The 14,334-nt window shown below is 46.7% G+C and overlaps 1 protein-coding gene across 1 annotated transcript; it reads right to left on the reverse strand.

Moving 5' to 3' along the window:
* Nucleotides 1-5,163: 5,163 nt before the first annotated feature.
* On the reverse strand, nt 5,164-13,936 carry LOC144145912 (uncharacterized). The gene is made up of 5 exons (XM_077677750.1): nt 13,490-13,936; nt 9,689-9,880; nt 8,869-9,054; nt 6,858-7,106; nt 5,164-5,400 (listed from the first exon to the last, which is right to left on the reverse strand). The coding sequence occupies exons 1-4, from the start codon at nt 13,863-13,865 to the stop codon at nt 7,066-7,068; spliced, it is 795 nt and encodes a 264-aa protein (XP_077533876.1). The 5' UTR covers nt 13,866-13,936; the 3' UTR covers nt 5,164-5,400; nt 6,858-7,065.
* Nucleotides 13,937-14,334: the final 398 nt, after the last annotated feature.

Here is a 14,334-nt window from a genome sequence, read left to right on the forward strand (position 1 = left end):
GCACCAGTGCGGTCGAGAGCGTAAACGGCAAACGCTAGACACTCTCACAATGGAAATGGTAGCTTTTATGTCTCCAATCCATGGCCGACCCCAACAACGTTTCTCTAGCTGGCCGACGAGGCTGGCTAGCACTTTTATGATTTTTCACCGACGGAACGAGAAATGTTTTGAAATGATCAAGCGGCCCGTGTGCCCACCTATACCGGCCTCCCAGACCCCATCGAGCCAGCTGCAAGCGAAACCTCTTCTGAGGCGACAGGCGCGTTTCAAAAATCAAGCTCGGCATTCGTCTCGGCTAGCTCCGTTCAGGCAGCGGGCTTCACCTCACCTCATTTCGCGATCACAGCCACCTCATATTATCTTCTCTCACGCGAACCTAGCGTGAAATAAACACGCTCTCCACAGCAGCTGTGTCAAGTAGTTGTCGCTGCCCACGCTCCCCATGGTCTAACCATAACAACAAAGGCAGGGTGACGCACGCTTTGCGGATTACCAACAGCGGCTCAAGGCGAACGGAAGAGAACAAGTTCTTACTGATCAGCTAACCACCCGCAGTGAGTACATTTCACGCGTGACAAGGTTCGAACCAAGTGCAGGCACCCTTCACCGATAACATCCACGTGCGTAGAATGGGAAAGTTGAAGTTCAGGTGGGTTGCTTAACTCTTTCGCTACCGCCGGAAAATTGACCAATTTTAGGGGTCCAAGAAAACATTTTTTTTCCTGCTAAAAAAAATTGGTTAGGCACTAATTGCAGGAACACAAAATGCAGATTATTTAATGGCCTTTACAATAACACCAGTTTTTTTAAATGTTCTCATATATCATAGTTGTGAAAAAAAAAATATCAAAATCAAAGTTTTTGTCAAGTTGTCGAAAAAAATGATAAAAAAAGAGTTGTGTATATCAAACCACTGGTAGTAGAGAAGACGCTCAGTCAACGGCCAAAAGAAACGGTGCTATCCTTGGTCCTGTAAACACTGTAACAATAACACATTTTTATGCTCTCTTTTTACATTGTTAGACTACTACGCTTGCTGGCTTCACAATCATGGGAAAATACGCTGACGCATGAAATAAAAAAGTGGCCGCCATCCCGCCCTGCGAAACTGGGTGCCCAGCGAAGCTCTTGTAAACCACTACACATGCTGATGTGTGAGGGTATGAAATGTTCCACGCCGTCTCGCTGGGCTAGTCACTTGCACTCAGCTTCTCTGGTGGCAAAGCCTCACGCATGCGCTCACCCTCGAATGACCTCGAATGACCCCTTTTTGCAAGCAGCTGACAACCTAGTCTTTACCAGGAACACATAGGGGGTCCTATTGTTCACAGCTGCCTTATAGTCTATCGTGCGGTTTCGATGCTTGTTTTGTGGTTTTTTTAACGAATACTGAACTCTATGCTGTATTCCAGATTGCAAAGAAAGATTGCAATCATTCTGGTTCACAAAGTCATTCCGATCCACACAGATTGTCTTTTTGCAGTGCTTGCAGGCATAGGCATGCGCAGAGTTCTCGATTTGGGGGGGGGGGCAAAGTCTTACCGCGGCGCCCCCACCTCCCACAGCAACTCCCGACATCTTCCCACTGAAGGCCTAGCGGTCCGAACGCAGTGCAAAAAGGGATGGTTATAAAATTTTTATTTCAGTGCGATGGAATTGCAATACAAAATATTTCTGAGCAGACATTTTTACTTTCATATGTTACATCGGCAAGGTATGGGGCAAATTTGGAGCCCCCCTTCAAATAATTAGGGCGGGCGGCCGCCCCCCCCCCCCCCCCCCCCCTGCCCCCCCTGTGCGCACGCCTATGCTTGCAGGCATTGACTGCATGATAGTACAGTCGAATCCTGCTACAACGAAATTGACGGGACGTGCAAAAAATTTCGTTGAAGCGAAAATTTGTTGAGCCAAAATCTGCCCCAACACAGCACAGAAGGGCAAGAAAAATAGCCCCGGATATTTCCGCATCATTGGCAGCATAGTACAATGTTTAGAAAAAGGAGTGACGCGCAGTAACGTCGTGTTTATTCTGATAACAAACATACCAATGGTTATCTGTTTTTTTTGCCAGCACGCAAAGAGCGCAATACTAGGGAGGAGGTGAGAGGTGAAGAAATGAAGAAATGCAGGCTTTCAAAGCGTATTGCTGTACAACAAGGTGTTTCCACCAAGCTGATTACTTGCAGATAGCTGCTAGGCGGTTGGAAGCCCCCCTCGCTTGTGGCAGGAACGGCGCCGTTATCTTACCCTCTGACTAGGCACGGCAGCAACTGACCTTGGCAGGCAAGCTGCGCGTGCTTGCATTTATCGCGACCGCGCGCTCGCGACTAAGATAGGATGACGCGGGTTCAAGACTAAACATGAAAACATTATGTATGCTTTTGACTTTGAAGAATTGTAGAAGGAAAACTGCAAGGACAGCTGCTCGCAACGCATACATGACGGCGCTGCGCCAGCACCTAGCAGAGCAAATTCGCGCGATTACAACTGGATGCGGATTAGCTGTAGCTCCGGCTTGGTGAATTTGGCTGCGCCTCATGTAAAGACGGCCCGCGTCATCGTTATCACCATCAAACAATGGCATCCACCTATGAGTTTGTTTTGTTTTGGGTGACAGTGTGGGCACATCGCGCATGTTTTCAGTGAAACTAAGCATCCTGACTATAGACAGTTCCAGATGCCTGGTGCTATGCTTATTTTATTGTAAAATAACTGTTCAAACCCAGCCCCAGTCAGCGAAAATTTCGTTGAAGCAAAAGCAAGCCACACATGGTTCGTTGTGGCGAGGACTTTCTTGCATTCACTTCTATGACTAGCTGACGGGGAATTATAAATATTTCGTTGAAGCAGAAATTTCGTTGAAGCGGACTTCGTTGTAGTGGGATTAGACTGTACTGCTCTGCAGGATGCTACCTTTCCCACCTGCCTTTCTGCATTATCTTCGAGAGATGAAGGGAATTCCAGACACCTATTCCTCTGCCACCAGCCACAATCTAAGGGACAGCAGGCCATTGTGTGTCAGTTGGACAAGGAGGAACAATTTTGAGCACATCTGCTACGGTTTACCGCAAGGGCAAAATACATTTATCACCCCTACAAGCTTCACACAAGGCCTTTCAACAGAAGCATTGGCAAGACCACGTTAAAGGGACACTGAAGTGAATTTGCCAAGCTCCTGTTTTTGCTTGCACTGCGTAGATTAGCTCAGACACATTTTTCATTGTTTATCGGGTCGATAAGGCGGTATTTGTTTTATAAAGCCCGAAAGAAGAAAAACTACCATGCGCGGCGGTAGCGCTAACTAGAGCAGTGATGTCCATACGAGGTGCTACATGATTGGACAATGTCCAAGATTAGAATTCAAACCAGTTTCGGTTTAGGTTCTGTGAAAACACATGCTTGGCATCCAACGTTATCGTTGGCTGGGCATTCTCTATATCTAAGCAATCGGCATAACGAGCTTCTGCCATGTTGTCAGCTATAAAACATGTCAGATAAGCCTACTAGCATGGCTTGAAATCAATAATCCGTAGCCAAGGAGTACGCAGTGGATGAACGCCCTCTGCGCCACCGCAGACGCTCAATGCCATGCGCTTTTTCCTCATCTTTGGAGCTTGCCTCACTCATGCCTATATCGTAAAAAGCGTGCTCGCACCAGATGAACGGTCTGCTGATTCTGGCCTGTGCTCACTGCCTGCAAGCAGTTGGTGCTTATGGCAACAGCACGCCAACCAGAACTCGCTCGCGCGTCAGTGTCAGTCTACACGCGTTTTGCGAACTCGCTCGTGGAGCAATTGAACGTTACAACGCAAAAATGGTGAATGCAGTATAGAAAACATTGCTCAAAAACAAACAAACAAACAAAAAATCAACTCCAAAAACTTGCACCTTGCAAAACAATATACCTAGTGCCCCAAACAACTTGGCCATAAGCCAGCAGCTGCCAGGGGCAGAAATGTATAGCCTGTTTACATTTTTATTTAGTTTTAGCATTCCCAGCAGCTTAGATGACTGTTTCTTGAATAGCGGTCGTGCAGGTAGCGTCCGCCAAATTCCCCCAAATATCTTGTGTCTAGCGTCTGCAATCCTTAGACAGAAAAGTGTTCGCAGATGTGTGGTCGTGCTGCTGACCCCAGCACCCAGCACACCCAGCACAAAAGGTGCCTCCCGCACCTTGGTTTTACGCTGTACAATAAAAGTTCTGGTTGATTTTAATTCCTTGGTACGTGTATTAACTTTTATGACTCTCCTCCCGCCTTCAATTGGCCTTAAATTTTTATACTAGCGCACCAGTCAGCGAAGCGTCGCATAGCGACTTGGACTTAGTGCTTGATACAGTCTACAAACTGACAAATTAAAAGCACATTTTTCCAGGCACAACTGTGCTGTGGCGCTTAGTTTCAACTGAGCAAACAAATTGCGACAACCCGCTGGCCGACTAAACGCTGGGCCGACCGATTCTGTTGGAGGGTTGGCGAGCCGTGCTGTAGCACAGTCATGCCAAGCCATCTCGTTTTTGCGTCATACGAAACGCCATAAGAAATCGGCAAGAAGGATGCAGAGGAGGATAGCACTTTCGAATAGATTTTTCTACTGAATAAAGTGGCGTAAACGCAGTGAGAGTGGTCAAAACATGGCTTAGAGACCAGGCTACAATTTGCGCTAGTAATCCAGCAATGTTTGCAAATCACTCCAGTGTCCCTTTAAAGGAGCCATGAAGACCAAATACAAGTTGGGTTTATTAGAAAGACTGCTTAGTCCCGATAACAATGATACCAATATCATCGCAATCTTCGAACTAATAACGGAAAGAAAACATGTGAAGCAGTCGCGACCCCCTAGCCAATTTCCCGCAACTTTTCTGTGACGTCACGGAACCTTGTGTGCGATTGGCGGCCGCCTAACTGACCTGTCGCGACGACACATGACTGGACATCTGTAATGGGGCCTATAGTTCCATTTGACTGCATCACTTGAATGCACTGTAAATTATGTTTTATTGTTGGCCTGTATGACATCATTCTTGCTCATAACACGTCACTGTGGCGCAAAATTTGAGCATTTCTAAATACTTGTTGCTTTTTTTTTCCGTTAAAAAACATCTTTTGTGGCTGTAATGGAGCTTAGTGAGATACTGAATCCTAGTTCTTTCAAGTTTAACGAAGTTGTATTTTCTCTTCATGGCTCCTTTAAGCTTCAGTGTGGTCATAAAAAGCAATGGACTTATAATGAAAAACAAAATGTGCTCTATTACCTCTTCGCCTGTGCAATGATCCAATCGACTGATGTCTTGAGCAGAAAGCTGTAGGAATTTTTGATAATGAGTCCACTCGTTGTTTACACTGGCAGTCCACAAAGATAGATCCCTGTGATGGCACTCCTTTTTTTGTTGTCCTGAATCTGAAACAATGCAGGCTATATAGCGCAGCATAAGCTATAGGAAAGGCAGCGCAACAATTACAACAAAAGTGCACACAAAAGCACTGTACCTACTGCAAAGCTCCGATGCTATGCGTAGGCTTTTTTCAACATGCTATTGGCACTACGTAGTTATCCAACAAAGGCTGCTCGAACGGCCCTTTTGCTGAAAAATGGGAACCAGCACTGGTCATGTGCCAGCCTACAGATTAAGGCTGAAGAGGTGGTATGGGACCTACTGGGCAATTTAGTAAAATGTTAAATATGACTGGAGATCAGCCGCAATTTCACTCTTCTTCTGCAGCCTTGCAAGAGACCATAGCTTAGTCTTGTTAGAATCTCATCCTTAAAGGATGAGATGAGATGCCCTCTAAGGATGAGAACCTGTTGTTAGATGTTCCCTTTGTAGCCATGGGCACAGAAACACACACGCACACATGCAAAAAATGCAGCATGCACACTCAGGAATTGAAAATAAACAGAAAAGCAAAGCCTTGAAATAAATCGAACAGTGCGAACAAATGGGACGAAAAACTAGAAAACACGACAGACACAGACGGGCGCTGACTTCCAAGAGCGAGGAGTAGTACCCCTATAAAAACTATAGACAGCTGTCACTATAAAACTACCACACCACCTGCGCCTGGTTACACTGTACGTAAATATTGAATACATTTAGTTAATTACTAGCACATATGCACATACGAAAACATTGCATGAAATGACAAACGAGGTCGTATAGCAACTGTTCCCAATTTGGGTGTCCCTGCTCCGGACCCCAACCCCTTACAACCTACAACCGCATAATCTCCGTTTATGCAATAATATGTGTATAGGGCACCAAAACTACTGCATCTTTATCAACACTTTATTATGCAGAAAACCTGAAAACAGGATATATATATTTTTTTTCGTCACCATCTGAAGTGACCATTAAAAGCTGTTCCATATTTTGGGAATATCTATTCAGTGAAAACTGCTCTTGTGCACAAGTTCCACTTCGCAATATTTGGCAGAATTTTCAGACAGCCTTAAAATTAAGCCGTTTTCTTTTTGCTGTAACTTTCAACTGTAAGATTCAATTTTTCGACCTGCGCCATTAGTTCAACATTTTACCTTACTGTCAGGCCTACAAAACCCTATTGACAACTGTACATTGGAAAACAAGCATGATGCATAACATTTCACAAGGAAACAAAGCTCCCATCTCCCCGGTTGCCTTAACCTCATCTACTGTACCTTTTGCCGCACAAAATGTAATCACAAAGCAGCCGAACGTGAAATCCCCCTCCCCCCCATTATGCTAGCACAACAACATCACACCCGGGTGACCAATCTAATTGTGACATAATGGGATGCATGTGCCTGCAGGTACAGTATAAAGTTTTGCTGCAGGTTTTGCTGCAGGTACAGTATAAAGAAAACCTTGCAAACCTTACTGATTGGCTTGGTCTGGGTGCCTCGGTGGATGCCATCGAAGGCCTTTCGTGAAGCAGCCTCATGATGAAAGGGGTGCTCAGGTAGGGCTTTGTCCCTTGAAGAGGATTGCTGCCGCTCTTCCACATGTCTCCACAGGTCCTCAGAGAACGTCACTACCAAAGATGGTTGGCTCAACCCGATGCCGTGCAGTGTGTACCCACGTGCAGTTCACGGTACTTCAAAGTGGTGACCGCCAAACAGCCGACAACCTGCACACACAGAAAAGTGCATCCATGTGCACATTTAGCTGACAGCCATTACTGCATAAGGTAAAAGGTGCAGTGTTTGTTTGTTAGTGTGACCTGACATAAAAATGCTACTTAATCATCCTCACTCCAGGTGGAATACCCAACAGGGGTGTTGTGTTATCTCATAGGTGACCACAAAAATTCCTGCGTGCGTCAACTTGTCAATGAAAGAGCCCACTGCATAGAGAATGCACAGCATGGCAGTCTGCGTCCCCACAGAATAAGGTTAGTGCCATCATTTCCACCTGTGAACAGTTTGGGTGGTGTGTCCTTTCTCTTAGACTTTTTTAGGTATTCTTGCTAAAACTTCGTGTCCTTACCCTCCTCCCCTGTCGTTCTGGACACTACAATGGCAGGGTTTCTTTTATGGCCTGCTCAGGTTTCTAGTTGCTCCAATTTTGAGAGCTAATGTAGAGAGGGTATTCGCTATGCGATGAGTAAACGTATCAAAAAAAGGTTAGTGTCATTGGTGACATGTACGCATGTCGGCACAATTTATACTTACTGATAATTCCCAATGCAAGAAAGTTAAACGGCAAATTTTGGATAATTAGAAATGAGTGCTGATGATAGACGATGATTATGATGAAGTACAATAACAATGGCCGCATTCGGCCAATAATAAGCACACAAAAACGCAGAACCCTATATATAGGCTGAGCAGAAAGGAAGAAAAGGAAGAAAAAAAAAAAAAAAGAGTAAGAAACCCTACGTTTCCCAAAAATTTCCGAGAAAACACCCTCCCCCGAACGCCCTCCCCCGAAACACCGTCCACCCTCTTTAGGGCTGAAATATTCAATTTACTAAAAGACCCCAAAGATCGACCACCCTCTAAAATTGTGCTAGCTTCGACGCCTTCGAAAGCTCAGGGAGCTCCCTCCACAAAAACGGCCCGCTTCCGCAAACCCCACCCGTCAGGCTTATTTAGTTGATATCGCCGCAGTTTTGGTTGGCAGTGCAGCCACTTTTCTGTAGTTTCTCACACCTGACTAAAATGTTCGCTCATCCCGTATTTTTTTACTTGATATCTCTGTAGTTTGGGTGGGTGCTCTTTCAAAACTTTACGGTAAGCTCTCCTTCTGAGTTGTGAATGCAAAAGCATGAATGCCCAAATGAACACTGCACAGGCTCCTTTGAGCGAATACGTTCACGTCACAGTTATGGGCATTGGTGAATTGGCATTGATTTTTCAGACGACCATTCTCAAAGTCATGGGGATTGTGTTGACATTGCAACCAAATAGGCAATGGTGAATCGGCCATGAGGGCCTGATGATATATCTCATAGTCACTGGCCACTCCACCCAAGTGGGTATGTTGTTGCACTTATGCCAGCCTTAACCTTTATGTTACCTTAGCTGGGCCTAACAATGCACCAAGAAAAAATGTCAAACTAATTGTATATCGAACTGCGTGTACCGGTTGTCAACATTTCTCTCGAGCTACAGTACACCTTTACTCATCCAGAGCCACGGAGCCAAGGTAGTGTCAATGAAACATACTGGACTCACACTCAGGAGCGCCTTGGTTCAAGCTGCAACCAGTCCCAAATTTTCTTGTAAACTCAATTACTACTGTACTTCTTTCTCTCACCACCACCAGTTATTTTAGGAGCCATTTCGCTGCTATTTACTACGGTGACTCTGTGGCTCAACGGGCCATTTAATGCTTTCACATTAATAAACGAGTTCACTTCTTGCAATTGAGGAGTTAAGCCCACAAACCTTTCTGCCCTGTACGTAGCGTTTGCACTTCAACGCTTCGCGAGTTGATCCTCAAATTCGCCTGGGCGCATTTGAACATCAGGGGCAGCACACACTGCGTCTGTGAATCGCATTTCCCAGCCAAGTGAGACGTTCGGGTTTTGCTGCTTCCACAGTCGGCGGCAGAGGCAGACGCCACCTGTGGAACTGGCAAAAGTAATTCGACAGAAAATTGCAAAGACAGACTCGAGATCATGTGGAGCGGAAACTCGACAAGAACCATAAAGATCTGCAAGCAGTATCTGCTGCAGTGACACCCACGGTCTGTAAGACCTCTCTTTTGAATGCCGGAAAAATAGTAGGGATGGAGTAAAAATGTGGCAATAACACGATGAACAAAAGGTACTATGAGAAGTTTTGAAACTTAAAAGAAAAGCTGAGCTGTAGTCAAACTTCGAAAACTTACGGGGTTTAATGCACCAAAGATAAATCTGGGCTAAGAGGCACACCATAGCGGAGGGCTTTGGATGAATTTTGACCGTAGTCAAACATTGTTACAACCCTTCTATGCATAAGTGGAGGCAATAATTGCCTCGGTAATAATTGGCATTGTTAGCTCAGCATCAAAAACACACACCCCAACCAGCAAAATGAAATTTAACTGCATATACCATAAGTGATGCTAATTTCAAAAGACCAGCATAGCTGTGGCATCATCCACAAAGAACTATTTAGACTGATAGCAATATTTTTTATTTACACCGCTCCCCAAGTTTACACACAGCAGAAAACAAAAAGAACCTCTGCCGTCCTTGCAAACAAAAAAATTGAGCCCACACACCTGCAAGTATCTTCGTTAGAGCCATTGTCTGCACTTCGACACTTTTAAATGTGGTCCTTGAGGTTGCCTGTGAAGACTTGAACATGAGTGGCACCACGCACTGTGCGTGCGAGTCGCACTTCCCCGCTACGAGCGAAGCCAAAGTTTTACTGCTTGCACACTCCGCCGCAGAGGAAGATTCCACCCGGGTACCTAGGAAAAAAAAACAACAAAAGTAAACCACATAAAAAATAAAACATGAAAATTCATGCCCGTTATTTGACGTTAAGCTTATCAAAAGTACCGAAAGCCTGACGAATGCTGTTTGAAACTTTGCACGACAGCAAATCAGGGAGCAACACAAAAAAATTTGGAGCCCTTCTACGACAGTGAAGATGGAAGACCAGTGAAGCTTCACTGGTGGATAATTACGTCGAGTTATGTACGGTGACATATCATATTGATTGAATTAAGACACGCACACCTAACTTCCTCAACATTAATTCTAAATTAATTTTCATATAGGTTGTTTCCGAATGGTTTCGATAAAACAAAAGAACAAGAGACCGACGTTTTCTGTAAGGCTGTGTCTAGCGTTCCGTCCAGACGGAACGATAACAAGTGCTAAAGTTCCGTCCAGACAAAACGCAAAAGGAAAGTGTCTAGTTCCGTCCAGACGGAACGGAAACTGTCACTAAAGTTTCGTCCAAAGGAAACATCTCGTGTTGAGAGCAGTCCTCCTTGAATTTTACCCAACCAGCCAAACTGCTTCTGCTTACTGACTACCCAGAATCACTGTTAATTATTAATCATTAGTAATGATTACAGATGATTGGGCTAACTCTAGCTCAATCCAGGTGGAACTCCAAGCCGCCACCGTTTGCCTGCTTCATAATATTTCAGCGAGAACAGTTGGTCTTGATTTTTACCCAACCGGTCAAACCGCTTCCGCTCACTGACTAGCCAGAGTCACTTAATTATTAATCACTGGTAATATTTACAGGAGATTGGGCGTAACTACCAATGGCTACGTCGGCCTTGGCTTCAGTGAGCGGTAGCAGTTTGGCCGGTTGAGTAAAAATCAAGACCGACTGCTCTCACCACGTGAATTGTAAAGCGGGGAGTTAAGTATAGCCACGGCCACACACACACACACACAAAAAAAAAGAAGAAAAAAAAATAAGAACCTGGGGAGAATCGAACCCACGTCTACAACTTCCGTAGGCAGCGGCGCAACCGCTACACCAAACCTCAGGATGAGAAATAAGGTCTAATTGGCTGCTTTTGAATTGCATTCCGTCTGGACGGACCTTTAGCAGTGCTTAGCCTTCTGTCCGGACGGAACTCGACACTCCCTTTTTGTAAACAAACTCTCTCAGTAGGCGGCCATGCACTGACAGCAGATGGGGATCCTGTAACGTTTACAACTCCACTGTAAATAAATTATGACATGTACAGTCACGGACAATTCAAATGCAATCTGCAGAGCGCATGGCCGAAGATACCGGTGCCATCACCTGGAAGCAGCCGTGAAAAACGCACGGACATGCGCAGTTGAGATGTTGGGTGTCGAGGCTGCGTGTCCCACTGCGATGTGTTGCCCCCTGGTCGCTCGCATCCTTGCCTTCTTGCCATGCCGCAAGAGCACTGAAAGAATTGTTAGCGGTGTGGCGCAATATCGTATCTGCTGTCACTCTGTGCTCAGCTCACATGAGCGCCTGCTCGCCGTGTGTGCCGGCGTCACATTGCGACATAGCTTTGCATGCTGGGTTCAGTAACTGGAGCAAATAACGATGTAAACCTGGGTCACTCCTAAACCAAGCTCAGTGCTGCCCGCTAAAGTACTGAGGGGACTGCCAAAAAAAAAAAACGAGAAAAGCAGGCCGCCAAAATGGTTGCAAGGGCACCTTGCCTATAGAATGGTTGGACCTGCCTCTTTTCCAAATTTTTATTACCATTAGAATTCTGCCAGCAATTTTCCCAGACCACACAATGCTTGCAGTTATTTACATCATTGGAGAGGAATTCTGGTGATATATCTATTGTTTGCTACTAGCCCCAACTCCGTGAAATGACTCAGCCATGACTCCGTTAAAGAAAGACGCATTCTTAGCGGCCAGTTCATTGTTCGATTCCCGAGCCACTGCACCACAAATGTAAAACAATGCAGCGCCATCAGAAGTTAGGCGGCATGCATTCATTTTGGCTCCATATCTGTGCGATTGTTTTCTTCAAGAAAGCATGATGAGCTCAACAGCATGCCTTACGAGAGCGTGAACTCGTTTCCCACGCAAGCACTGGCCGCATATGCAAGCAAATACGCGCTGCATTGCTCTCAACGCGACCAACACCTTCAGCTGCAGCAGCGCTGGTACTTTCAGTGCTTGCAGTGCTCTTGCGGCGTGGCGACAAGGCAAGCATGCGAGCGAGGAGAGGGCGAAATATCGCAGTGGGACACGCAGCCTCGCACCCGACATCTCAACTGCAGATGTCCGTGCGTTTTCCACGGCCGCTGCCAGGTGACGGCACCGGTATCTTTGGCCATGCGCTCCGCGGTTCGCATTTGAATTGTCCATGACTGTAAGTGAAACTCGGCGTAATTAAAGAGTCCCTTTAGCGGCCAATTTCAGGATAATTTTTTTCAAGGTACCTACATAAGACAGAGCTAACATTGGCTCGTGAGCGGGCGATCCTTGGTCGACGCGACCCGATGGACGCACGCGGCAACGGTCTAATTAGTGTCGCATGATGGCGGCCACTAGAACAGTCATAGTTGATTTCACCCAAACGGACCAACCGCTTCCGCTTACTGAGTGGCCAGAGTCACTGTTAATTATTTATAGTGACGATGGCTAGTTGATGAGCGGAAGCAGTTTGGATGGTTGCGTCGAATCAAGACATACTGCTCCAATCAAGGCAGACTGATCACTTGCAGTTGCGAAACGACACCAGCAAGGATTGCTGCACTGGATTGGAGCAGTATATCATGATTCGACGCAACCGGCCAAACCGCTTCCGCTCACTAACTGGCCAGTGTCACTATAAATAATTAACAGTCTCTGGCCACTCAGTGAGCGTAAACGGTTGGTCCGTTTGGGTAAAATCAACAATGACTGCTCCCATGGCGGCCATCATGCGACACTAATGGACCTTTTTCCAGTAGCGATCTGTGCATGCGCGGGCTGCCGGTACGTCATTCTTGGCAGGCGCCTCGGGCAAAATAAACAAAAGGGCGCCCCTCATTTTTCTGCTTAGGGGGCTGCTATACTGCCTAGCGCTGCACGTTTTCTTTTTTTTTCTTCCCTTTCGACACCTCGTGGTGGGTTCGTACGTCCACACAATAATGGCTTTCTAAGGAAAGGGGCAAGGACGTTTGAGGCTGACTACGCTGCCAGCACATGGCTGCCAGTGAGGGAGTAACGAAAACGAAAAAAAAAAAAAAAAAAGAGAGAGAGAAGAAAGAGAGAAGGGGCGCTTTGAGCACTGCAGATTAGTCACGTCTGCTACCGTGACATTCATGTAAGAGGTACGGTTGACGGGTCAGTGCGGAAGGGACGGCAGGGCCAGGATATTTCATGCACGGGTTCCACGAAAGCCAAATATTTTTGGGGGGCGTGCCCTTACTGCCCTTTTTAGTTCGCCGTGGCGGCCGCTAGAGGGACCGGTGCTGGACAAAGGTTCATTAGACAGTTGCGAAGCACGCTATCTTGGTCAGAACCTAGCTGACTTGCGCTACATGCCACAAGCCATGATAACAAGAAAAACATTCGCTGCAGAGGGGGCGGTGGGGCGTAGGGATAAAGAGACCATAACATATCGCACACACTGCACGGGCATCCAGACTGGTTGCCCGCGAAGACTTGTTGGGGGACGCGAACACGCCCGTCGCGGCCAGCTGCAGCCTCCTTTGGCGGCGATCGCCCGCTGCGCGGGCTCGTAGCTCGGGGTTGGAATGGCGTCGGGCCCTCTTTGCCTCCCTGTCGCGACGTTGGCGTGCCGCATACACATTGCGCCTGGCCCTCTTCTCTCTAGCTTCGCGGGCGCGAAGCTCGGCGTCAGCGTGCCTCTTGAGGCGCATACGCTCGGCATTTCTCGCGCGAACTTGGGGGTCTTTCCGGCGCTGCCGTTCCCGCTCCAATCGCTGCCGCTTGAACTCCCGTTCTTCCGAATCCGAACGAACAATGCGCGGCCTCGGCATCCTGACGAACACAGACACGGACTATCTACCACTACTGCAAGCCGTCCACAGTTCACATTCACTCTAGTTTACACGAGAATGCATGCCGCCATATCTGGCAGACGATGATGATGATCATATCTCGTCGAAGGGAAAGAAAACGAAACAAGAACTAATTAAGGGCCCGATTCTCCAAAACACCGGCCGTCATTTTGAAATGACGCGTTACTGGCGCGATAAATGCGTATTTTTCTGGTTTCGGGATTTCTTCAAACGTGCGAGAGCGGAGATAAAACTCAAGAGTGCTCCTGCAACAGGAGCCCTCCGCGTTTTATATGAGCTCTCGCATGCTTACAGTAATCCCGAACCAAGAGAAACGTGCATTTCTGACACAAATACCGCGTCGCTTCAAAACGACGGCCGGTGTTTTGAGAATCCGGCCCCAGCATTCGTTTGTCATTATAATAGTGACTTCGTAGATTCGCCACGT

This window comes from Haemaphysalis longicornis, unplaced genomic scaffold, assembly GCF_048455015.1.
Source record: "Haemaphysalis longicornis isolate Haplotype H1 unplaced genomic scaffold, Haemaphysalis longicornis Haplotype H1 scaffold_7, whole genome shotgun sequence".
Taxonomy (NCBI): domain Eukaryota; kingdom Metazoa; phylum Arthropoda; class Arachnida; order Ixodida; family Ixodidae; genus Haemaphysalis; species Haemaphysalis longicornis.

Coding starts and splice junctions, on each gene's coding strand:
- LOC144145912 (XM_077677750.1), bottom strand. CDS start 13,865: ATGCCGAGGCCGCGCATTGTTCGTTCGGATTCGGAAGAACGGGAGTTC. Junction 9,881..13,489: donor TCTGGATGCCCGTGCAGTGT/GTGCGATATGTT, acceptor TTTTTTTCCTAG/GTACCCGGGTGGAATCTTCC. Junction 7,107..8,868: donor GCTACGTACAGGGCAGAAAG/GTTTGTGGGCTT, acceptor CTGTGTGTGCAG/GTTGTCGGCTGTTTGGCGGT.